Source organism: Numida meleagris, chromosome 25 (genome assembly GCF_002078875.1).
Source record: "Numida meleagris isolate 19003 breed g44 Domestic line chromosome 25, NumMel1.0, whole genome shotgun sequence".
In the NCBI taxonomy this organism is placed as follows: domain Eukaryota; kingdom Metazoa; phylum Chordata; class Aves; order Galliformes; family Numididae; genus Numida; species Numida meleagris.
In genome coordinates, this window is record NC_034433.1 from 3,946,171 (window position 1) to 3,970,085 (window position 23,915).

The 23,915-nt window shown below is 44.5% G+C and overlaps 1 protein-coding gene across 5 annotated transcripts; it reads left to right on the plus strand.

The window, feature by feature from the left end:
• Positions 139-23,847, plus strand: HIPK1 (homeodomain interacting protein kinase 1). Of its 5 annotated transcripts, none has more exons than XM_021377181.1 (16): positions 139-309; positions 494-1,571; positions 6,453-6,576; positions 8,697-8,816; positions 9,560-9,646; positions 10,504-10,688; positions 11,027-11,189; positions 11,542-11,764; positions 12,584-12,705; positions 14,219-14,353; positions 16,881-17,023; positions 17,183-17,365; positions 17,884-18,099; positions 18,478-18,602; positions 18,977-19,113; positions 19,250-23,847. In XM_021377181.1, the coding sequence occupies exons 1-16, from the start codon at positions 237-239 to the stop codon at positions 19,733-19,735; spliced, it is 3,600 nt and encodes a 1,199-aa protein (XP_021232856.1). In that variant the 5' UTR covers positions 139-236; the 3' UTR covers positions 19,736-23,847. The 5 variants fall into 5 exon arrangements, with proteins under 5 accessions (XP_021232856.1, XP_021232855.1, XP_021232857.1 ...); XM_021377180.1 differs by having other exon boundaries at positions 141-309; positions 16,884-17,023; positions 18,364-18,602; XM_021377179.1 differs by having other exon boundaries at positions 143-309; positions 18,364-18,602.

Consider the following 23,915-nt stretch of genomic DNA (forward strand, 5'->3'; position numbering starts at 1 on the left):
CTGGCAACGGGCGCTGCGTGCCCGGCTGCGCGTCTCGGCGTTCCGGCGGGGCCGCCCCGGGGCTCCGGCACGGCGCTGTTTCCGGCTGGACGCTGCCTCGTCTGCGCCGCGGCTCCTCCTGGCTCCGCTGTGGCCGTTAGGGAGGGAAACGGAAACGAACGAACGACCCGATCGGGGTGTTCCCAGCGCCTCCCGCTTTCGTGCCGCGTTTCGTCTTCCTGCTCTGCTCTCCCGTCATGTGCTCGGTTTTCCTCAGCCTTCGGGAGGTTGAGCGCAGAGCTCTCTGCTCCTTGTGCTGCGGGCACGGAGGTAACACAGCGGTGCTGCTGCCGCAGAGCCGTGCTCTGGGGCTGCCTTCACAATCGGCAGTTGCTCGGGTCGCTTTCCCGGGCGTTAGGTGGTGCTTAGGGAGATCTTTGGCGTTATGTTTCTTGTTCTGATGGCACCCTGCTGCTGCTGAGCGGTCCTAATGAGCTCTCCTCTCCTTCCTCAGGTATGGCCTCACAGCTGCAGGTGTTTTCCCCTCCGTCAGTATCCTCGAGTGCCTTCTGCAGTGCCAAGAAACTGAAAGTGGAGCCCTCTGTCTGGGATGTGTCAGGACAGAGCAGTAGTGACAAGTATTATACCCACAGCAAAAACCTCCCAGCAGCTCAAGGGCAAGCAAGCTCTTCTCATCAGGTAGCCAACTTCAGCGTCCCTGCGTACGATCAGAACCTCCTTCTCCCTGCTCCTTCAGTTGAGCACATTGTGGTTACAGCAGCTGACAGCACGGGCAGCAGTGCAACAGCATCCTTCCAGAACAGCCAAACCCTAACGCATAGGACCAACCTTTCTTTACTGGAACCGTACCAAAAATGTGGATTAAAAAGGAAAAGTGAAGAGGTAGACAGCAACGGTAGTGTGCAGATAATTGAGGAACATCCACCTCTCATGCTGCAAAACAGACCTGCGGTGGGTGCTGCGGCCACGACCACCACGGTAACCACAAAGAGCAGCAGTTCCAGTGGAGAAGGAGATTATCAGCTAGTCCAGCATGAGATCCTGTGCTCTATGACAAACAGCTATGAGGTCTTGGAATTCCTGGGCCGTGGGACGTTTGGGCAGGTGGCGAAGTGCTGGAAGCGTAGCACGAAGGAGATTGTAGCCATCAAAATCCTGAAGAACCATCCTTCCTATGCTAGGCAGGGCCAGATAGAGGTGAGCATCCTCTCTCGCCTGAGCAGTGAGAATGCAGACGAATATAACTTTGTTCGCTCCTATGAATGCTTTCAACACAAGAATCATACATGCCTTGTATTTGAGATGCTAGAACAGAACTTATATGATTTCTTAAAACAAAACAAATTCAGCCCGTTGCCCCTGAAATACATCCGGCCAATTCTGCAGCAAGTGGCTACCGCCTTGATGAAGTTAAAGAGCTTGGGTCTGATACATGCTGATCTGAAGCCAGAAAACATTATGTTGGTGGATCCTGCACGCCAGCCCTACAGAGTAAAGGTGATAGACTTTGGTTCAGCCAGCCACGTATCTAAAGCGGTGTGCTCCACTTACCTGCAGTCACGCTATTACAGGTGAGTACTGACACAATGCTTGCTTTCAGAATGCTGCACTGGCTCAGGAAAGCTGATCTGATAGGGTGCTAGGGACTGCAAATGCTGAACTCTTCAGCTGTTAGGTCTAGTTACGGTTAGGGGCCAAGGGGAAGGAAATCATCAGCCTGTTCACCTTTCTGCCTGTTTCCTGGAGATTTGTGAAACTTGTGTGTAAGTAAGTAGAACTTCTGCTTTGCAAATGTGACATACTGTCCAGTCCAGTGCCTTCCTCTTACCCCAGATTAGTGCAGTGAGCTGGATAATCGTGTCACTAGTTTGTGATGTCGTGAGACCTGTAGTTCTTTTTAAATGGAGGTGAGGTGGATCCGTGCTTCCCTTGGTGAAAAGTTGAAATGTCTTCTGCTTTACTGATAAGAATTAAAAAGAAAAGAAATCCTATTTTATGGGCAAACAAACTCAGAAATTGAGTTGGTAAAGCAAGCTGTACTTTTTCTTTCAATTATTCCTCAAGCTTGGTTCTGTCAATAAGAGAGTGTAATTGGCCGTAGACTTCAGTTAGCAGAGGCACCTCTGACATCAGAGGGACGTGAACAGGTCTGTGCTGTGCGTGAGGGGTTGCTCTCAGTGTGAGCTCACTTGACCCAAAACGCAGCCGGTATCTGGTCCTTCCAGCTGGGACAGACAGAGCTGCAGGCACCCCACCCTGCCTTGCCCCTGTTTGATGTCTTTTCCCCAGCTTCACTTTCAGGCCCTCTCTTGTGGGCTTGTTCTGTTTGTTCCTCTTGCTCCCTCTGCTTTGTGTTCTGCTTCTCGCACCGAGTACCGTCCTTCTGTGCTGTTTCCTTCAGGTCATACACCCTTCTCTTAATGTGTTCCTAATGATCTTCACTTAGCTTGTTGGCACCAATTTTTTCAATTCTAAAGTACTTATTTTTTGCAACTGCAATTGTCTTTTATGCGCTATGTCTCTTGTTAAAATGCTTGCTTTCTAAAATGCATTATTAATTTTGTTGTTGTGGCGTTGACCACTGATCAAGTCTGCTCTGACTTGCAACAGATGTGGGCAAGGCAGCCTGGGGAGGCTTATAGTGCTTTCCAGTTTGTAATATCACACACACAAAAACCAGATTGGCTGAGACAAAAGTGGCAAGGGCCGATAAGTGTCTTGAGGGGGCTGCTGGGAAGGAAGCTGGCTGCTTGTCTTTGTGTGCAGAGCTGAGCTCAGAGCCACTTCCACCGCCCTGAGAGCGGTGACGGACGCTGCCAGGAGGGTGAGAACCTTAGGACTGTCTGCTCAACTGAAGTTAAGAACGCTGTGGTGTGGAAATCTAATACTTAGAGCGATAGGTAATTAGCTTGATGGTGTTGCTTACTAAAATCCATGTTATAGGAACTTAGGAAGATGGTGCAGAAGCCACCTTTTTGTCAGAGAACTGGATCGCTTTAAACAGCTCACATTAAATAAATTAGTGTTCAATGAGTTCAAAGTTTGAATTTTTTCAGTGCTGTCTTCAATAAAACAATACAGACCAATTCTTCATTTGGTTCTCTGTCAGCCATTAGAAATAAACCTCAAGCATTCTGTGTTCTTTGGTTTTATCACCTGTTACTGGACTAAGTTTCCTATGGAGAAATCTGAAATAGCCAAATCGGATGCTGCAAGATGAATTTTCTGATGCATATATGTGCCCTGAGGGGAAAAATATTCCTTTATTAATTATGCTCATTGCTGCTGAGCAGTAATCCATCTTAGTTCGAATGAGACTTTGAGCTCTGAATAGGTCTGGAGGGAAAACCAACATTGTGCATTTAGGAGCCATTGCTTTGACTTTCAGTTACAACGTGTGCTCCTCAGCTTGGGCTTAAGCTGTTCAACAATGAGATGGGGATGCTCTGCTATATTGCCTTCAGAGAGAGATTTGGCTGAACTGTTTGGTGCTTCTAGCTCTTACCCAGCAGTACTTGTTCATGCTGCTGTCTTGTTTTGAAGCCCTGTGCCTATTTTCATGGAATTCTCAACACCATACGTCCAGCTGGGATGCAGCATTGGGTTTGTCAAGGCAAGGCTCTTTAGGGTTGGGGCTCTTTCCACAGGCATTCCTGCTGCCTCCACAGTGTTTCCTGGTCAGGAAGGGCAGTCTTCCTGCCGTGGAATGGTTACTTGAAGTGTTGTGAGGAATTCTTTGGCTCTGACACCTGGCACAGGCTCACAGCGCACTCTGGCAGTCACGCTTCTATGCAGTGACTTGTTTCTGTGGCAGTCCTTGAGCTTGGTGTCTTCATTTGGGCCATGAGGAAGTGGCACTGAGCATTGAGGGAGCTGCCAGAACAGAGGACTCACTGCTCCTTCCCTCTGCTTGGGGCTGTTTCCTGTTCCTGTCCCAGCTGTGTTGGCCCAGGGAGCAGCAGTGCGTGCTGCCAGCTTGAACTTTCTCTGCTTGCTGGTGCAGCTCTGAGCAGCGATTCTGTTATTCACCCTACTGCTAATTGCAGTTGTATCATCTTCCTATTACTGTTGTTCTTCACAAGGGGCAGGGCTGAAGGCTCGTGTGTAAACATGGCATGTTCTGAAATGCTCAAACCAAGCCTCGGATTTTTCTGCTGCTGCTTTGAATCCTCTTTCAAGGATGCCCAAGCGTACTTGCTAACTTTGGAGGTCAGAGCAGACTAGACAAGCCCATGTGCAAAGAAAGAATGTTTGATTTCTTAATTCAAAGAGCTTAAGACGGTAAAGCTCACTTTAATCTTTGACAGGCCTGCTATGAAAGTGACCTGTGCCTGTTGTCCTGTTTCAACTCACATCTCATAAGGCCACTAATTATAGCAGTGTGAAAGAAGATGATAGAGACTCATTTGCCAGCTCCGTCCTTGAGTTGGAATGAAGTCAAGTGGCTTGTGAGGAGTTCATTTAAGTCCCAGGGAATAAAATGAGTAGAATTTAACTTCTTTTCATTTTAATATTGAAGTTTCAGTATATGCGTCTACCCCAGCATGCTGTTAAAGAGAAACAAATAACATCCAGGCCTCATTGCCACCAATTCTGTTGGGATCAGCATGGTATTTTTCATGTGTTTGAGAAAGATTAGCATGTTCTGCATATTCCACAAGCCACTTCTATTTTACTATGAGCATTCCAAACCAAGAAGACTTACACGTGAAGTGTTCCTTATGTGATGTGTCAAGTCCTATCTGAATTGGAAAGTCCTGCATAAGTAGGAGAATCTGGAGGATCAGTGCAGGTTTTCTAGTAGACTGATGACACGTTGTGTTCTGAAAACCCAATGTGAACGACTGCAGTGTACTCACTGTGCTGGTGGAGGTGAAAGCCCTGCAGAAATGGAGTCCCCATTAGCACCTGTTAGTCTGTAGAGAGCTGCAGCTAGTCTCACCTCGTTCTTCTACAGGAACAGCTTTAGCTGGGGATTCAGAATTGAAAAGTCAGATACTTATCATATTGGCACAATCATATTTTCACATAATAAAAGAACTGCCTTGCTTTAAAGCTGTGCAGTAGGGTTTAGGTATGACCTCACCGCAGCCAATAGCCAGTCCAGTCATCTGTCTTTTTCAGAGGCACTGTGCCTGGGCAACAGGGGTGAATGCTTTATTTTGGAGACCTGCTCATGATAACTGTGTGCAGTCACCTTAACCAAAAGCCATATCTGTGTCACCACGGCTCAGAGGGTGATTAGTTGGAGAGTCACTTCTTGTTGTGTGCAAAGTGCTGGGAGGTGCGCTCGGGTTGGACTGCTGAGGAAGGTGTTAGATCTGTTGACACCTGTCCATCATGCAAACCGTTTCAGAATTCTGTGGAAAGATCAGAATTGGTTTCAGAAGGTTTTTTTAACACCGGACTAGAAAATGCAGTGCAATATAAGGAATGGCATGCTAGCCTTAGGGCATGCTACCCAAATCACATCCAGAAAGCCACTAGCCTGTAGTTCAGGACTTTTCTATCTTTGCTATAGTATTAGTTATGCATGAAGAAGAGCAAGGTTTTAATGTTTGTACTTTCCAGAGTAAATTCCCAGACCAATTCACGTGGTTCTTGCAGCACTTGGGTTTTATGCTGTATGCAAATGTATGACCACAATTTCACCTAACAGAAAAGCATCAGTTTGTTTCAGAACCGTGTGTAGGTGAAGAGTTGTACTAAAACATCGTTTTGTGTTCTGAGTCAGTCCCAGAAGGAAATCTCTCTGAAATTCCAAGCTGCTGCAGAAGTCTGTCCATCCTGCAGCGTGAGTTCTTTTCCATCACCTGTTTGAGGCAGGCCAGGCTGATACATTTTGCATTAGGTGTGGTTCAGTGCACTGAAACCTGTAGCATGACCTTGCAGAGAAGTCAAAATATCCAGCTGTGTTCTTTTGATCTGTTTTAAGCTCGAAACTCTCCAAACCCTGCATGAAAACCAGCTGACAGAACGCAGGTGCCTCCCTGAAGAGCTTCTTTTTTGGGTCTGCAGATGTGATTCTTTTCCATGTGCGAGCAGCTAGGTGCCTGGGTAGGGAGACCTTCTGCAGGGAAAGGTCTGAGCATCCTCTGCCAGAACTTCTCTTCCAGATTTTCTTAGGGTAGGCTGTGTGCTGTCTCGGGGATGCCTCTGTCATATGTTGTTAAACCAGTTACTAAAGGACTCACTTTGTCTCACAGTTGCATAAAGTTGGAGGGCACCTGGCAATAAAGGAGGACCAGCCATGCTAGGTGATACAAAGGCAGTATCTGTTAGGACGCTTGAGGAAACATCTGCTTTGACGCGACTCTTAATTTCACGTGCATTTACTTGGGCTCAGATGAAGGAAAAAGGAAACATTATCCAGAGAAATTACTGAAGAGCTATGTTTTCTGAACTGAAAATTTTAACCGTCTTTTTTTCCCACCTCCTTTTGTTTTCAACAGGGCTCCTGAGATCATCCTGGGTTTACCGTTCTGTGAAGCTATTGACATGTGGTCGCTGGGCTGTGTGATAGCTGAGCTGTTTCTGGGCTGGCCTCTGTATCCAGGAGCCTCTGAGTATGATCAGGTGAGTTCATGGGGGATGTGGGGATGTTCAAATGAAACCACTGTGATCTGTGTCCAGACCCTCTGAACCCAAAGTATCCCTCATCAAATTGTATCTGACATAAATCCCTGTTGTCTGTTGTCAGAATTTTCTGGCTGTGGTATTCCCACTGTAGGTCTGCTGTCATTGCACAGGAGAGCACAGTTCTGTGTGTTTTACCAAATGTACTCATCCAGTATGGAGTCAGTTGACAGGTCACCCCCTGCCTGGCCTTCCAAACCCAAAAGCTGTTGTAGTGCATTCCTGTCAAAACAGAAGGGAGGTTGGGTGTGCTCTGTAATTTCACCCTGAGAGCAGTTTTTCCCCATGGGGACAAAGCAAGCACACCATTCCTGTCCTGTTAGCACCTACAGCAGCCCTCATTTCTAATGCAAAGTGTGGGCCCACGGTGTCACTGAAATACAAGGGCAAGGGACTGAAAAGGCATTTTACACTAATTATTTCTTTCTGTGGGTTCTTAGCATTATTACCTGGGCTAGTCAGATGCCTATAAAAGGGCAAAAAGTCTGTACAAGGGGTTTTTTGAGACTGACTTTTCCACTGTGGTTTTTGTTGGTGATGTCTTGTGACAACACTTGGTATAGTTTTCCTTATGTGATAGAACACATAAAAGTAAGCTTTCAAACTTAGTAAGTTTTTGGTATGGGCTGGGAAGCTAGCACTGTAAATTTCCAAAGGAAACACAGTGGTACCTTAATGAGCAGAATGAGCTAGAAAATAACTAAGACACACCATGGTGGTTTCCTTGCACAGTGAGTTTTGTGTAATTCTGAGAACCTTATCTAGCCATGTAGGTGGGTGGGGAGGAGGTGCTTTTTCCATTGCTTAATAGCAGGATTTTGCAGTTCTTTGTGAGGCAGCGCAAGGTGTGACTTCATGTGGCTGATTTTGATATCTGAATCGCCCTTGAAAAATAGAGATGCTTTGCTTTCCTATTTTCTGAGGTTCTGCAGCAGCACATGAAAGCTCAGGCAGAACTTCTGCGGCGACATCTTAGGAATGAGTTCACAGCTTGGGATGGGTTTTACAATGATTGTTTAAACATTCTTTGCTTATAAGGAAGAGATGAGTCTCGTAAGCCAGCAGATCACTTAGCTGAGCTACTGTGTAGATACCAAAGATAGTCGCCTGCAGATGCTTCAGATCACTCTGGCATACATGGAAAGTGAATCAGTCGTTCTATCTGGCGCACAGGCTGTAAGCATCAGTTTATCACCCTGCAGCATTCAGCTGCTCTGACACGGTGGAAGAGGAGGAGTTTTGCAAATAAGACAAGAGACGTGCTAAAGAAGCTATATATGAAAGTGTGAACAAAGCCTGGTTACCTTAACACCATGCTTCTAGCCCTTGTTTTTAGAACTTAGAATATTACTTGTTTTCTTGAAACTTTTAAATAGGCTTCTTCTGGGTTGTGACAAAGACGATGTCACGTTTCTCACTGTACTCCTGAAGAGCAGATATCATTAGCAGTCAAGTGACATTTGGAATATTTGAAAAAACTGACTGTGTTTTATCATAATGTGCTGTTTCCTTTCCTTTGGAGCACGCCTTTTTGCTTGGTACCTCTTTGCCTTGTGTCTTACTGATGCTATCGCAGCTGTCAGGTGCATCTTCCAGATTTCTTATGATTTTGTTACATGGTAAATGTATTAAATGCTTTTGAGGATACGAGTGATTGTATTAGAGGTTTGGTCTTGCTTTCTTCATTAATGAGAGCTTTGTCGTGACGTTGTGTGCTCAGAGTGCAGGTGGCCAATAAAAGCAATGCTGCTTGGACGTTGCTGATAGCAATGATACTTTATCTGCATCTCTGAAAGCTCACAGTCTGCTCATGTGTATTGGGCAAAGAAGATTTTCGTAAACCAACATTTGTACAAAACCTAAAATTTTGGCAGATAATGTGACTGAACAAGTTAAATATCCTTATAAATACTTGAGGTAGTCTCTTCAATGTCAGTTATCTGGACATTCTTTATTTACAGGTACTTCCTAAAAACTGCGAACAAAGCCGGCTGATAACTGCTAATTAACCATCAGCTAATTATATTGGGAGTCCTGATTCTTCTTATTTTCTTTCCTAGATTCGTTACATTTCACAAACTCAAGGCCTTCCAGCGGAGTATCTTCTCAGTGCAGGAACGAAAACAAGCAGGTTTTTTAACAGAGATCCAAATTTGGGATACCCACTGTGGAGGCTAAAGGTTTGTCTGTCTTCTTAATGCTCAATTCTGTTCTGTTCACTGAGGACTTGCTATAAATTGACACCTGGTTTGTTAAGATTGGGTTTGAAATGCCATTCAAGTATCGCTGATTTGTGTATCGCACTCCAGAAATTGTGCAGACCTCCTAGTACTTGTCTAACAATAGCAGCTATGAATGATAGCACCAGCAAAGAGTGGGTGTTGAAGTGACTGAGATAATGGTTGCTTATTATGGTCTGCTCAGTCTTGGTGAAGCATGTCATCTTGTCATCTCCTGACAATACAGAGTAAAGTAGCGAGCATTTCATGATGGTGATTTTCAGCTTAACAGAAATTGGTTTGTGTGGTGGCAGAGGACAGGAAGGAGTCAGATGTACATTTGATTTACTTTGAAGCTGAGCTGCAAAAGGAGAGAATTTTGTCTTCCTTTGTAAAAGAGAGATTAAAAAAGTCTTTTCCTAAATCAGAGCTCTTCTGTTCTTTTCACATTAGTGCTACCTAAGAAAGCCTTGAAGTAAACTGATCCAGTTGTTAATTCAGCTTTGGCAGTGAGTAATGAGTGGTATTTCCAGTTTCAGAGGGATGAGAACCCGTGACTGTTTGTGTTTGGCATGCTAGCATGTGATTTATATTGAAGCAGGCAAAAGATGACCTGGTTCAACTCTTTTCATGTTGCTTTTTCTTTTCTTAATAGCTCAGTTTCTCAGAACTCCATTTATATTAACAAATGCTTTATTTTATAGACCCCAGAAGAGCACGAGTTGGAGACAGGGATAAAATCAAAAGAAGCACGGAAATATATATTCAACTGTTTGGATGATATGGCGCAGGTATACAGAAATACTGCAACACACAGACAACTCATTTTAAGTACATACATTATTGGTGTCTTTAAAATGAGGCTCCTGGACCAAGGCGGTCGTCCTTCACATTGAGAACGCTGCTGTAGGTTTGCCATGGTGCCAATTTGCATCAGAAATCACTGTATTAAAGACGGTGAGAATGTTAATTATGAAGCAGTTAGAGATTTCCTGTTCTTGGGTAGGCTTTGATCTGGTGGGTGCAACAAGCATGCTTAGCCTGCGTCGCCTCGCTAGAAGCAGCCTCGCTGCAGTCGAGTAGCAGGAAAGTTAAGCACCTGCAGGTGTGTTTGTAGGATTAGGGCTCTTGGTGAGCCTTGGAAATCTCAGAGAGCGTGTTGACTGCAACTGCAGATTGTTCCATTCTCCCATTCTGTTTTCAGAATTTGTAAGAGGGAATGTCTGAGTGTTTTTAATAATATGAGGCCTTGAATCTTAAACATGTTGGTCTCCATTTTCTATTGATTTTGTAGCTATTATCATCACTGTACATCTGTGCAGAGAATGTAGAATCTCACCATTCAGTTTTGCTAGCCTCTTACAGCCCTGCAAAGGAGGGCACGTTGCCAGGCGGTGGAGAATGAAGTCTGGTTGCTATCTATTGAGCAGACCAACTTCATGTTGAGATGAGAATTCATGTTTAAGTTTGACTTCCTTCTTTAGAGTGAGCAATGGAAAAGTTAAATGCTCATGCCATAGTACCTGAAATTAAGCTGGCTAAGAGACAGAAATTGGTCATAAATATTTGTGTTTGGTATAAAGGTACTGAATTGCTATGCAGTAATGAATGTGATGTTTGTATGTACTGCTCTAATTTTGTTTTCAAGGTGAATATGTCTACAGACTTAGAAGGGACCGACATGTTGGCAGAGAAGGCTGACCGGAGGGAGTACATTGATTTGTTGAAGAAAATGTTGACTATTGATGCAGATAAGAGAATTACTCCGCTGAAGACTTTGAACCACCCGTTTGTTACAATGACCCATCTACTGGATTTCCCACACAGTAATCAGTAAGCTTCCTTGGATTTCTTGTTTTGTTTCAGGAGGTAGAAACACGGAGTAGCACATTTCTACTTTATGTCAGTACTGTTTTCTGCATTTTCTCGCTGATCTGAAAAATGCAAAGGCATGTGGAAGGAAAGGCATGTTCATAAGCTTCTTTTTCATGTTTTATTGCATTCTTTGTTGTTTTTCTTTAAATACCTCCACGCAGCCCCCCCTCCTCAAGCAACAATAACAAACCCAACAAAAAAGTACCTCAAGGCATATGCATAACTTTAGAGATATAATGTCTCTGTTGAGTTACAGTGTACTTAATCTCGTATCTCCCTTCCATCTTCTGTTTCAGTGTGAAATCCTGCTTTCAGAATATGGAGATCTGCAAGCGAAGAGTTAACATGTATGATACAGTGAATCAGATTAAGAGCCCGTTCACCACTCACGTTGCTCCTAATACAAGCACAAATCTGACAATGAGCTTTAACAACCAGCTCAATACAGTACACAACCAGGTATAGCATCTGCTAACTGTTTTATACTGATTGAAGAAATTGAGCAGTCTCATTTAAAGCCCTCTATCCTTTTTTGCAAAGCAGTATATTTAAATCACATTCCAGAATTTGTAGTCTTGTCTTGAAGTCTTAATTTTCCAAAACTGCCAAGGCAGTCTCTTTTTCACCTAATCACATTGGCTTGTCAGTTCAGCAACATAAGTAAAGTTGGTGCAGCTCGTGTTTTTTCTTATGTTGTCTTGGGCTTTTTTACCTGAAACCTTTTCCTGGTGCTTGCTATACAATGTCGTCTTGACAGTTCCTGTTTTAAAACAAGTGCAGTTGATAAATCCATAATGTTTTTGTTTTCTAGGCCAGTGTGTTGGCTTCCAATTCTACTGCTGCTGCTACTCTTTCCCTGGCAAACTCGGACGTCTCCTTGCTAAACTATCAGTCTGCTCTCTACCCATCATCTGCAGCACCAGTTGCAGGTGTGGCACAACAGAGTGTTTCCTTGCAACCTGGAACCACCCAGATCTGCACGCAGACTGACCCATTCCAGCAAACATTCATTGTTTGTCCCCCTGCTTTCCAAAGTAAGGAGAAAAAAACCCTCTTTGTGTGGTACTGTGGTTTCAGTGAGATTAAAATAAGAAGTTGTGATTGACGTCACGTTCAGAAAGTGCAGAAGATGGCTCTGTGCATGTCACATCACAACTAAGAGCAGAATCAGGTCAGACATGTGTAGACAGTTTGGTTCTCTTCCAGATGAGCTTGAGTAAGTGACAGTACCTTGCCTGCCTCAGCTGCAGCCTTCTGGTTGCTCAACCAGTTTTTCCCTCCAGACTGAACACAGCAGCATTCCTCAGAAAGCACTGAACAGAGTCAGACTTACCTGAAAATAAGAAAAGGCCTTACCATGTTTTTTTATGCCAGGAGTGAATATCTGCTCAAGACAGCTCACAATCATTGATGCAGTTGTGTAGTTTGCTAACAAGAAATAAACTGTCACAAACTGCGATTAAGTGAAGCTAGCACATGCATAGCTCTGTTAAAACTGAAAGTTCTTCATTCATTTTTATACCTGGATTGTGCTAGTATGGAGTGTTATTTATGAGATGGGAACTGGTAGTGTAACAGAACTAGGTGTGTGTGTGTGGATTGCTCATTTCTGAAAACGAGACTGCAGACTTGAACAGAGCAGGGCTTTGGAGAGCTGGTTGTCCATCACTGTCCTTAGCAATGGGGGTTGCAGAAGTATTTACTCCAGCTGGTGTTTTATTAGTAAGATTTTGTCAAAGGAAACAGTTTTTCTTCATCTGACCGTATATTCTTTTACTTGCTAGGAATTTGAGAAGGATAAATAAGGACATAAGTAAAGCATCTTAGCTGTGATTTATTCTTGTCCTCCACAGCTGGACTTCAGGCAACTACAAAGCATTCCGGCTTCCCAGTAAGGATGGAGAATGCTGTCCCAATTGTACCACAAGCTCCTGCAGCACAGCCACTGCAGATCCAGTCTGGAGTTCTCACACAGGTAAAAAAAGATAAAATAACAAGAATTCCTGAGTTAACTGCACTTCCTATCACTATCCAGGAGAACCTGACTTACCTTCTGGTGCTTGGGGTGAGTGCTGGGAGGTTCTCAGAACACTTTGAAGGGTTTAAGTGCAGATCACTGCTAAGGCAGCATTTTCTTGTTTTGTTCTTCTGGAGTATTTAAAGACTGAACTATTTGATGTCATGTGCCTCCCTGGTTTTAGGGGTTTGGTTTAACAGCAGGAATAAATATGTACTTTCCAGCTGTTAAAAAAAAAAGACTGACTTTAAACAACCTTATAGCTATCTGTAGTGCACATTTTTGTCTACGCTTCAAAAATAAGGCAGCGCATTTTAGAAGAAATCTGTTCTGTGGGAATTGAGATCCCAGAAAGCAGAGGCAGCAGCGAAGATTGTTCATGTTGAATTTCATTTTTAAATGAAATTATGTCTGAATTCTTCTTTGTTAGTTGCATTGTTAGTGCGAATTGATCTGTAGCAATGACATCCTTATTTCTGTTTGCAGTTAAAGCAGGATGCGATGTCAGGATTCACAGATCATTCAAGAAATTGATGTTGTAAACGTTAGTAATGTGTCATAAATGAAAACAATTTTTATTTCCAAAAAATTAAACATACAGTGAAGGCCCAGTGATTCCCAAGTATTATTTATTGAAAAATTGTCATTGCCTTTAAAATTGAGCACAGCTCCTTTTATTTGTGTAGTTTAAGCTCCTGCTGATGTTAACACATACTGTATTAATTTTAGTGGCCAGGAAGTGTGTGGTACTGCTGACCTACTTGCAGGGAAGCAATTTTAGACTGTTCAGTCCAAGTAATTTTGGTGGCACTCTGTGATCTCAGTTTTGTTTGGCAGAATCGTGCAGGTGACAGTACCCAAAAAAGCAGAATATATTTGAAGGAAGCCCACCTGAATCCAAACCTTAGTTTTCTTGAGAAGGCAAATTGTAAACTGAGAATCTAATTTTAATTAGATATTTGAGGGTCTAATATTAGTAGTTTCTTGACAGTTTCATCACAAATAACTTTGCTCCTTAATAATACAAAAGACCTTTGGTGCCTTTTTCTAAATGCCTTGTTTTTTTCCAAGAGTGCTGTATGTGCATGCGGAGGTACGATATTAAAAGCTGTGTCGTGTTGGGGTGCAGTTTGTTATGGCTTAGTATGTAAAAGCAGTGTCATTTGCTCTCCGGGACCTGGTAAAATATAATAGTAGCTGAGCACTGTCTCGTGTTTACTTCTCAACTGTGTCATCGGAGGGATGCCGTTCCCCGATTCCCTGTTCCTCGTGTTCCCCTCAGGGACATGTAATTGCTTAGAAGAACATGCCCAGGGGTAAGAGCCTTGGTTTCACTGCACCCATTGCCATTCTGGAACTTACTCAAGCACCATAAAATGCCAGCGAGGTGAAACCTTGTCTAGCCCTATTGCTGAACCCACTTACCTGCCTCCGTACGTTTGTTTCACTCACTGCCTGATCTACATTTCAGGGAAGCTGTACACCACTAATGGTAGCAACTCTTCATCCTCAAGTAGCCACCATCACGCCGCAGTATGCGGTCCCCTTTACTCTGAACTGCGCAGCCGGCCGGCCAGCGCTAGTAGAACAGACGGCTGCAGTACTGGTAATTGCCTCCCTTGATTGTGTTCACTAACTGAGTTTTTGTTTTAACTTAGACTTGCAGAGGGCATGGAAGCATGTGCCATCTTGTGGCTGTGTTCTCGCTACATCTTAATGTCTCGTTGTTTTCCTCCCCAACATTGCTGAAGCACTGTCTGACTCTGATGTTTAGTGTGGCTCTGTAAAGAATCCAGATCCATTGACTATTACTCCTTACTGGCCTAGTATTACAAAGCTCTTCTAAGCTAGGCTGTAGAAGAGCTACGATTGTTCTTGTTCTTTGCTTACTATCCTATCTTTGCCTTTTGATTGCTGAATACAAAGGAATCAGTCTTGAGCTTGATTCTGCTACAGGTACCTGGATGGCCAGAACTTGACCTACCTGGCAAGTTAGCTGCCTGCTTTGTCTCAACACCTGTAAAGCTGCTTTGTGTGTAGAAATGTGTCAGGTCGTTAAGCACAGGCTAAAGCCTCTAATGACAGCCAATTCTGTAGCCTACTGCTTTAGGAGTCGATTTCTCTTAATCTCTGTTGGACACTGACAGCAACGTTCTGGCCTTTCGTTATTTATAGCCAACCACAGGTAGCTTGCTTCATCCAAACAAAGACGCTGTTCTTCCCAGAGACTTTCAGTCCATACGTATTTCTTGGTTGAAATTAAAGGTGAGCTGTCCCAAAATGCCACTAGATAGCGCTTAGGCTATTTGGAACTGCTACAAAAACATGGCGGGGGAAGTAAACACAGCTTCAGGAAATGCGTGCTTTCAAAATTGTCCTCTTTCTACCGATTTGGCACCTGCACCACAACAACTTTGCAGGTGCCACAGAGAAGTCATTGTCAAACTCCAGAATCAGATCAGTGAAGCTTACGAAAACATTGCGGTGCACTGAAGTGCTGGTACCCTCACATGTCCTTCAAAGCACATTCCATTTCTTCTGTGAACCATGTTGTTTCTTGTGGCTTTAGAGTGGTAGTTTGAGTGTCGTTTTCTTCCAAGACGGAGACCTGTCCCGAAGTGGAATTTGCTCGAGCCATTCGTGTACCGAAATGAAATCCTGCTCGTTTGAGTTCTGATCCGAGCGCAGCGCTCCGTGTCTCGGAGGAGGGGGAAGGCAGAAGGGGTTCTCCTGGCTCCTGGCTCTGAGCTGACAGCTCCAGGGATGCATCTCCTTTCTTCCTCTTGCGTTTTGATTGCCGAAAGGCTGCGCTCTAGGCTCTGAAAACAGCAAGGGGTGACTGTAGCGGAGCTTGGGACACAAGTGAGATATTAGCGATGTTTTCTAAAGTGGACGTTCGATTCAACGACAGGCAAATTAGATCTGTTCTCCTGCGCGTGTACGGCGGAGTTGCTGCTCAGCTCCCCCATACAGCGACGGGAGTCAGAGCCGGCCGGCTCCGAGCTGCGAGCCTGGATTCTGGGCTTCCCCGGGGAACTTCCCAATCCTGTTTGGATCCTGGGAGCCTTTGGCGTGAATTTGCTCACCTTTAGTGCTTCCAACACTTCTCCCTGCTGCTTCCCCTGAGTTTGCATTAGCCATTTGCTAAGCTTTGCGTATTTTTGTCCTTCCTCTGTCAAAACAGTTCGTCGCTTGGAAGGCCCGGTTTCTGCCTCTCATTGGGAATTATATATCTTGCTGTATTAAACTCTCTGCTTTGTCTTGTGCAGGTGTTGGCTTTTGGAAAGACGCATGGTGTGACTTTTAACATGTTTCTCTTTATGATTTTTTTTAATATTATCGTTGTTATTATTCCGCTTATGTTGGCAGAGGTTTTAGCAGTTCTCTGCTTTGAAGGCTTCTTGTTTGGAACCGGTGTTTGTAACACGTGGATCTGTTACTTGCAGAAATACTTTGTTTAAAACAAGCCGTATTTTAACAGCTCACTGTGCAATAAAGAAGCGTTTTCAAAACCTTAGGAATATCGTACTGCAGAATTTAGGTCATTGCTGGAGTTTTTCCAGAAAATTCTGCATTTTTTTCAGTTTGAACGGGAACATTGACAGTACCAATGAATGGAAAGTAGCTTCCCCTGCCTCCCAAATCACTAAATGTTTCTCTCACTGTGGCTTTTCTTCACTGCTTTAGTTGAGTTGGGGTAAATTTCCGTGATAACCACACTATCTCAGCTATGAGATAGCCATCATTGTATGTGCCCTGTAATCCAGACAGACAGAAAGAACCAAATTGCCTTTGTAGTTTGGAATCTTTCAGCAGAGCAGTGTGCAGAAACCTATGTGGAAAGTAGTCCTAAACACTCCTGATGCATCCAGCAATACAATATGTGGCTGCATTCTGCAGTACGATATTAACACTCCTACCTCGTGGCACGTGGGTACAAAAGCTTAGCACAGTGTCAGGAGAAGCTTGTGTCTCCTTTTTTGTACTGAGACCTTTTGAGAAAGTGCAATGATGTGCTCTTATCTCTGCAAGTTAACAATCTGCGTAAGTGCATTTATTGCTTGGAACAACTCTCTCTGTCTCTGTAGGAACTGAAGTCTAGTGAAGCTGTGTATCTGTTTGTTGTTTTGCAGCAGGCCTGGCCTGGGGGAACCCAGCAGATACTGCTTCCTTCCACCTGGCAGCAGCTCCCAGGGGTTGCCTTGCACAATTCTGTTCAGCCAGCAGCTGTGATTCCAGAGACCATCGGCAGCAGCCAGCAATTAGCTGACTGGAGGTAGGGACTACATGGGGTCCAATTCCATGTGCTGCACTGCACGGAATCTCTCCCTCCTCTTCAAAAATCACTCAGGGGCTCAGTGCAGCTGTGCCCGCGCTGCAGTGTCTGCAGTGTTGTCATAGGATTTGGGTCTTTTTTTTTTTTTTCCTGCCCCAGGAATGCACATTCCCATGGAAATCAGTACAGCACCCTCATGCAGCAGCCATCGTTACTGACCAACCATGTGACGTTAGCTACAGCGCAGCCCCTGAATGTTGGAGTTGCTCATGTTGTTAGGCAGCAGCAAAGCAGCAATGTTCCAGCAAAGAAGAACAAGCAGCCAGCACCAAGCGCAGCCAAGTAAGGCTTTGTCTTCCAGCCCTGTAGAGACTGTGGGTGTGATGTGCAGGTTGCTTTCATGGTGTGAAAAACTGTTCTTACCATCACAGAATTACTGTCTGTGTAACTTTTTAATGTGCTACAGTTGCTTTTAAGTATGTCTTGGATAAAGTGATCTAAGTTTCAGTTTGAGTACAAGGACTGTGGTTGACCAGGTGCTTTACTGTACTGCTCAAAGCAGGACTTTATGCACTCGGGGTGTGTTGGTGCCAAAGCAAACAACTGACAGAACTGGCAGCTGTCTGACAGGGGGTGGCACAGAAGAATCTGTCCTAATCAGAGCATTCCTGAGTGCACTGGTCCCTTCTGAGACACGTTCCACGGTGCTTTCCTGGATGAGTGCCTGCACTGAGATTCTCTTTGCGTATTTCTTTTTGTACTGTGCTCCATCCTGCTGGAGGCTGACTGTTCTTAATGCTGGTGTTGATTTGTCCCGGCCTGCTGACGCACAGCTGAATACTGCCTTGCTTTTCCTTCAGGTCCAGCTCCACTCTAGAAACTGTACCCACTCAAGTTTACTCTCTCATTGGGAGCAGTCCTCTGCGCTCCACATCCTCCTCCTCCAACGTGCTCGTCCCAGTGCAGGAGCAGCACCAGCCCATTGTGATCCCAGACACTCCAAGCCCACCCGTCAGTGTCATCACCATTCGCAGCGACACTGATGAGGAAGAGGACAGCAAATACAAACCTGCCAGGTAGGAAGTTCATTTAGGCAATTAGTACTGATAGATCCTGAGCTGAGCCCAAGCATCAGGGAGAGTGGAGACAGCTACATGCAAAGCCCCGGCTCGGCTAAGAACCACTGCATAAGACTGAAAATGCTGCATCATGTTCACTGCATTGTTTCTCTCTCTAATTAACCAGAATCACATAAGTCAAGGAGGAGGGTATGAGAGCTGGAGGGGAGGTGTCTTGTGGGAAAAGCTAGAATGTTTCCTGTTTGTCTTTTTCCCCTACAGTTTGGGTATGAAGCAGAGATCCAATGTCATCAGCTACGTTACTGTTAATGACTCCCCTGATTCCGACTCCTCCCTGAACAGCCCCTATGCCGCAGACCAACTTTCTTCTCTCAGGAGTACAGGTGGTGCCCTGGAGCTGCCAAGCAGAGGAGCAGCTGACAGCTCTAACTCTCGGACTATCATTGTGCCACCACTGAAAACACAGCTCAATGACTGCATCGTCGCTACCCAGGCTTCAGGTAGATACACTCTCACAGCTCGCTGTGCTCCGTGGTTTTTGCCAGGGCTTAGATGTTGGGCTCAGATGCTGTCTCATTCCTGACAGCTGTGTACTCACAGTTTTTAACTTTCTGCGTTAGGCCTGATGTTCTGAGAATGCAAGCCTCAGTCTGATTTTAGTTTCATCAATACATTTATCTTTTAAGTATATTTGACTGCATTCATTTAGAAAGATTTTCAGAAATTCTTGTACAATCAAATTTTAAGTTGTAATTGAAGAAATAGCTCTGTTGTGAAAGTAGGTGCTATGTTCTTCAGTTACCTAAGCTGCTTAGCATAGTGCGTGCATGCAGTGTGAGGAGGAAGAAGGGATTAAACTGATGAAATCTTTCAGGCATCCTGAGCAGCACCAGTAAGACCAAGCCCGTGGCCTCCGTGAGTGGGCAGTCATCAGGATGCTGTATAACACCTACTGGGTACCGACCACATCGCGTGGTGACAAACGGTGTGCAGCCCCTCAATCTCAGCCAGGTGAGCACTGTGTGTCGTTCCCTGGCCACCGTCTGCCCTGCAGCTGGGACGTGGGTGTTGATGGGGAGGCTCTGGCTGAACCTCTCATTGCTCCCTGAGGTTACTTGTTAACTTTATTTCCTCCTTCTCTCTGCAGAACCAGCAAACAACAGTGCTGGCCTCACAGGAGAGAAGCGGAAATGCAGTCCCACGCAGGCAGCAAGCTTATGTGGCACCCCTCACATCAACTATTTCTCAGGCTCCCTACACGTTTCAACACAGCAGCCCGGTGCATCCCCACCTGGCAGCAGCAACTGCAAATGCTCACCTGTCCAGCCAGCCACATATGTACACTTACGCTCCGACTACTGCTGCAACGCTGGGCTCCACCACCTCCATCGCCCATCTCTTCTCCCCTCAGGGCTCCTCACGGCACACCCAGTACGCTGCCCACCCCAGCACCCTTGTCCACCAGGTCCCTGTGAGTGTTGGTCCGAGTCTGCTGACTTCTGCAAATGTTCCGCCTGCCCAGTACCAACACCAGTTTGCTCCCCAGTCCTATATTGGTGCTTCCAGAGGATCTGCTATTTACACTGGATATCCGCTGAGCCCTACAAAGATCAACCAGTACTCATACTTGTAGTTCCTGGTAGAGCAGTTCCTGTCCTGCCACAGGCTGGAGCGATCGAAGAAAGATTTCAGGTGAATCTTTACCTGGTAATGACTGCCTGGATTTTGTTTCTCCCTTCTCTGGTTGTATGTTGTTCAAAAATGTCTCTAGTGAGTTCAGTCACTAACCGAGCAGCATGCTTTCTTGCCAGTACAAGGGTCACTAATTGAGTTTTTAAAATTTTACTTACTTTTTATAGATGCTTTTAAAATTTCATGGTCACGTTTATTTAAAATTGTTCTGTTGTGCTAATGGAAAGAGGAGGGAAAATCAGCGTCTCGGAAGACAGATCCTGATGATTTTTTAACTTGTAAAATTGAAACAAGAAGATCCGCAGATAATTTTTCAGCAGCTTGCACAGATCCATATTGCTACTAAAAATGTAATGCACATTTATCTCTTTGTGTTGCCTGGGCAGTTCTAACATCCAGTTGAGCGCTTTAACTTTTATTTGTTATTTCAGTTTGTCTCTAACAACGTGCTGATTTTGAAAAGCCATCACATCTCCGTGTATTTCTGTCCAAGGTTTAGTTTACATCTCTGCTTTGTTTTAAGTGCTGGTAGGGGCAGCTGCCTTGTACTGGCAACATCACATATTCAGGAATCAACAAGAACTCAACAAGAACCCTGGAATCTCTTTTGTTTTCCTGAGAATTCTTTGTTTCCATAACACAACTGAATTATTATTGCATTCACTGAAGAATTCTTTTAGGTTTTTCAAACCATCTCCGAGGTCGCACTGTGTAACAGAACTCACCACCCTTACGAGGATGCTGTAGTCTTCAGTTGAGAATGAATTGTGCCACACTGCTCTAAAATTTGCTTTCTGCAGCGTGTTAGATGCTGGCCCAGCAGCGGAGCTGGATGCCTTCACAGAAGGGCAGGGCTTTTTGGTTCTGGTTTTTTTTTTTTTCCTTAATATTTTTCTTCACGTGATTCATTTCTGAGGGAGTGGAACAATTTGAAATACAATGAAACATCACTGTATTGATGTGTACAGCTTTTTATACTCCTGTGACCATATCCTCCTGGATATGCCAACAGCTTCTTTAAAGCGCTCTTATTAAGACTTGTATACAGTACATGCATGTAGGAACTGCAAAAAAAAAAAAAACAAAAGAGAGAGAAAAAAAAAAAAAAGAGGAAAAAAAAAAAAGAAGAAAAAAAAAATCCAGATTTTAAAGTTTATTACTGAATTTAAAACTATTTTAGAAGTTTTGTATTGGTGGTGTTTTAATATTTTACAGAAAATGAAATATGTACATATTGATTAGAAAAATATAACAAGCAAAACTTCCTGCTAACCCCAAACGTTCTGTCTTTGTAATCAAAATGTGTAGTGATGATACTTGAACTCTGTACTTAGTGTTTGTCTAATTCTTAAAACGTCCCTGGGGATGGAGTTTGATGTATCCTTTGTATTTAAACCAAAATGAATTGATTCGTGTCGGAATGTATGTGATATAATGCAATGGTTAGAGCTCATCACTGTAGCACTGAGAGAGGAGTAGAGCTTCACGAGAGACAAGGATACTTTGATTTGTTTTGCACAGGTATGTGTGATGAAGAGTTGTTTGGTGTGTCCCCTTATTGTAGTGCCTTAAATGATGATGTAGTGTGAATAGAGTTTACAGTGAGCTTGCCTTATGAGGGACCAGCAAGCCCCCGTCGAATTGAAGCAATTCACTACGCTTACCACAGCAAGAACAGCAGTGTGTTGCATAGGTGCATTGTTCTCAGTTTTAACGCTGTCATAAAAAGCAACATTTTTGTTCGGAGTGAAGCGATGTTCCCTTCCAGCTTTTCCTGGCAATGGCACACGTACTGTTAGATGTCTGTCGGTGCATTTCGAATAGGGTAGTGCTGGGAATGCATTGGAATGTTTAGTCTCATCTTGCAGAAGTGATTAAATATGTGCAATCACTTTTTATTAGATTAGTATGGCGTTACCTTCCCCCACGTTAATAGTAGACATTTCCTGTAAAATATTGCTAGCTTGGTGATAGGATATTTATACCAAAGAGAGCCTGCTGTAAAGCACATAATACCATTAAGAAGTTTTCTAATGCTGCTGCTAATGTGGAGTTGTTGGGAAGGTGTCAGCTGTACGCTAGTTAGCGTTCGGAGGAAATACAACTACACTTTGTTCCCTTGGGTCCCTCGTGCCAGGAATTATTTCTCATCTCCAGTGCGCAGACCAGGCGGCGGGGCCGGGTGGAAGCCAGGCTGGCTCGGGCGCCGGTGTTAGGAGCAATAAGAGGTTTTGGTGACCTTGAATCCCAGTTCATAGCCCGGCCCCAGTGGAAGACGGTCCAGTTCCCTGACAGTACGTGAAAAGCGCGAGATGAATTTCGGAAATCCCAGATGATTGGGAGAAGAAAGTTTGGGCTGACCCGGAATTGAGGAACCGCTGAGGTCTGGCGCCTCTTTCAGCAGAGGGCTCGAGGACTTGGGAACTGGACGGTAGCATTAGTGACGTTGTTGTTCGGTGTGTTTCTGGTCAGAGCACTTCTGTAGATGTGAGGATGCCCAACTGGTCGTGCTGTTCTACATCCTTGGTGTAAACGACGCTCTTTGTTGCCGTAAGCACTTTCTTACTTGTTTCCATATTACGTTGCTTGTTTGCAGTACTTACCTTCAGATACCTCTCGGGTACAGAGTTGTGCCTTTCCATCGAAGGCAAAACAAGTTCCAAATTCCTGCGTTTCAGGAAAGCTTTATGTCCTGTGCATAAATAGGAAAATGTTATGTATGAAGTCCTAATTGGAAAAAAAAAAAAAAAAAAAGACCAGTATCGAAATGGGCTGGCAATTCGGATGAGACCTTCCCACTTCCCCCCCCCCCAAAAAAGTAGCTGAAGATGCCCACTGAAGCTAATCAGATGTATTCACACAGCACGGTACCATCTCTTGCACTGTCCACGTTTCCAAAAGCATTGGAACAAAGAGGACGAGATGGGAACGCCGCTGGGAGGAGGCAGCCTGCCCCGTTCCCAACACGCCGGCTGTTTCCCTGATGCTCCTCTTGTGGCAGACACGCAGTGTAGGGCGGCCGGGCAGAGCCGCCCCAGCAGGAGCAGGTTTCCATCCCGGTGCGCGTGTGTGCAGCTCTGTGTGACCGCAGCAAGGAGCTGCATCCCCCCCTGCCCCTGCACACCCAGCTTCCCAACTCGTTTCGGGAACCGACTGTCCTCGTTTCTCAGAGCTGCTACACAGATTTCGTAAATAAATGCGCCATCTCTGGATCGAAATTGGAATCCTCTTTAATCGGTTTAAGCCCGTTTTGGGATTCGCCTTTTGAGTGTTGGATCACCGTGGTCCCAGCCGGGTTCCTTTGTGCGATCCGTGAACTGAAATCAGAGCTGTTCTATGGGCGACCTGCGCTCGCAGCTGTGACGGCCACCGCAGAGGCAACTTCTGAGGCTTCCCTGCTTAGCACCTAATTGATGGGATGCGGTAATTAACCTCTGACTCAGCGATTTCTTTTAGTACATGAAACTAAATTGCTTCTAAATGACAGGATTGGCACAGCCCTGCTTTCTTCTTTTATTTAAAGTTCTGAATGGTGCCGCATGTCCACATGGTTGTTTGTTGCTAAACTTTATATAAGGTGTGATTTCAGATTCAGCTTGAAATATATCTATCTCACTACATGTAGCAGTACATTATATGTAATGTTAGTATTTCTGCTTGGATCCTTGATATTGCAATGGAATTCCTACTTTACTAAATGTATTTGATATGCTAGTTACTGTGTACAATTTAACTTTCTTTTATGGTTGTGCTCTTCCTTTTTACAAGCCGCTAGATACAGGTAGTTTCTGACGATTACTGATCTATGTTTGTATTGCTGATGTACTTAGGGGGTATGTAAAAATCATTTTAACAAAAGAAATAGATATTTAAAAATTTAATACTAACTATATGGGAAAAGGGTCCATTGTGAAAACATAGTTTATCTTTGGATTCAATGTTTGTCTTTGGTTTTACAAAGTAGCTTGTATTTTAAGTATTTTCTACATAATATGGTAAAAATGTAGAACAATTGCAATGCATCAATAAAAAGGGTTAATTTTCTGTACTCTACCCCTTTGGTCGCTCGGTCTCTCGGGGGGGGTTGGTGCTTTTTGGGCACGGTGCCGTGTGCGGGGGAG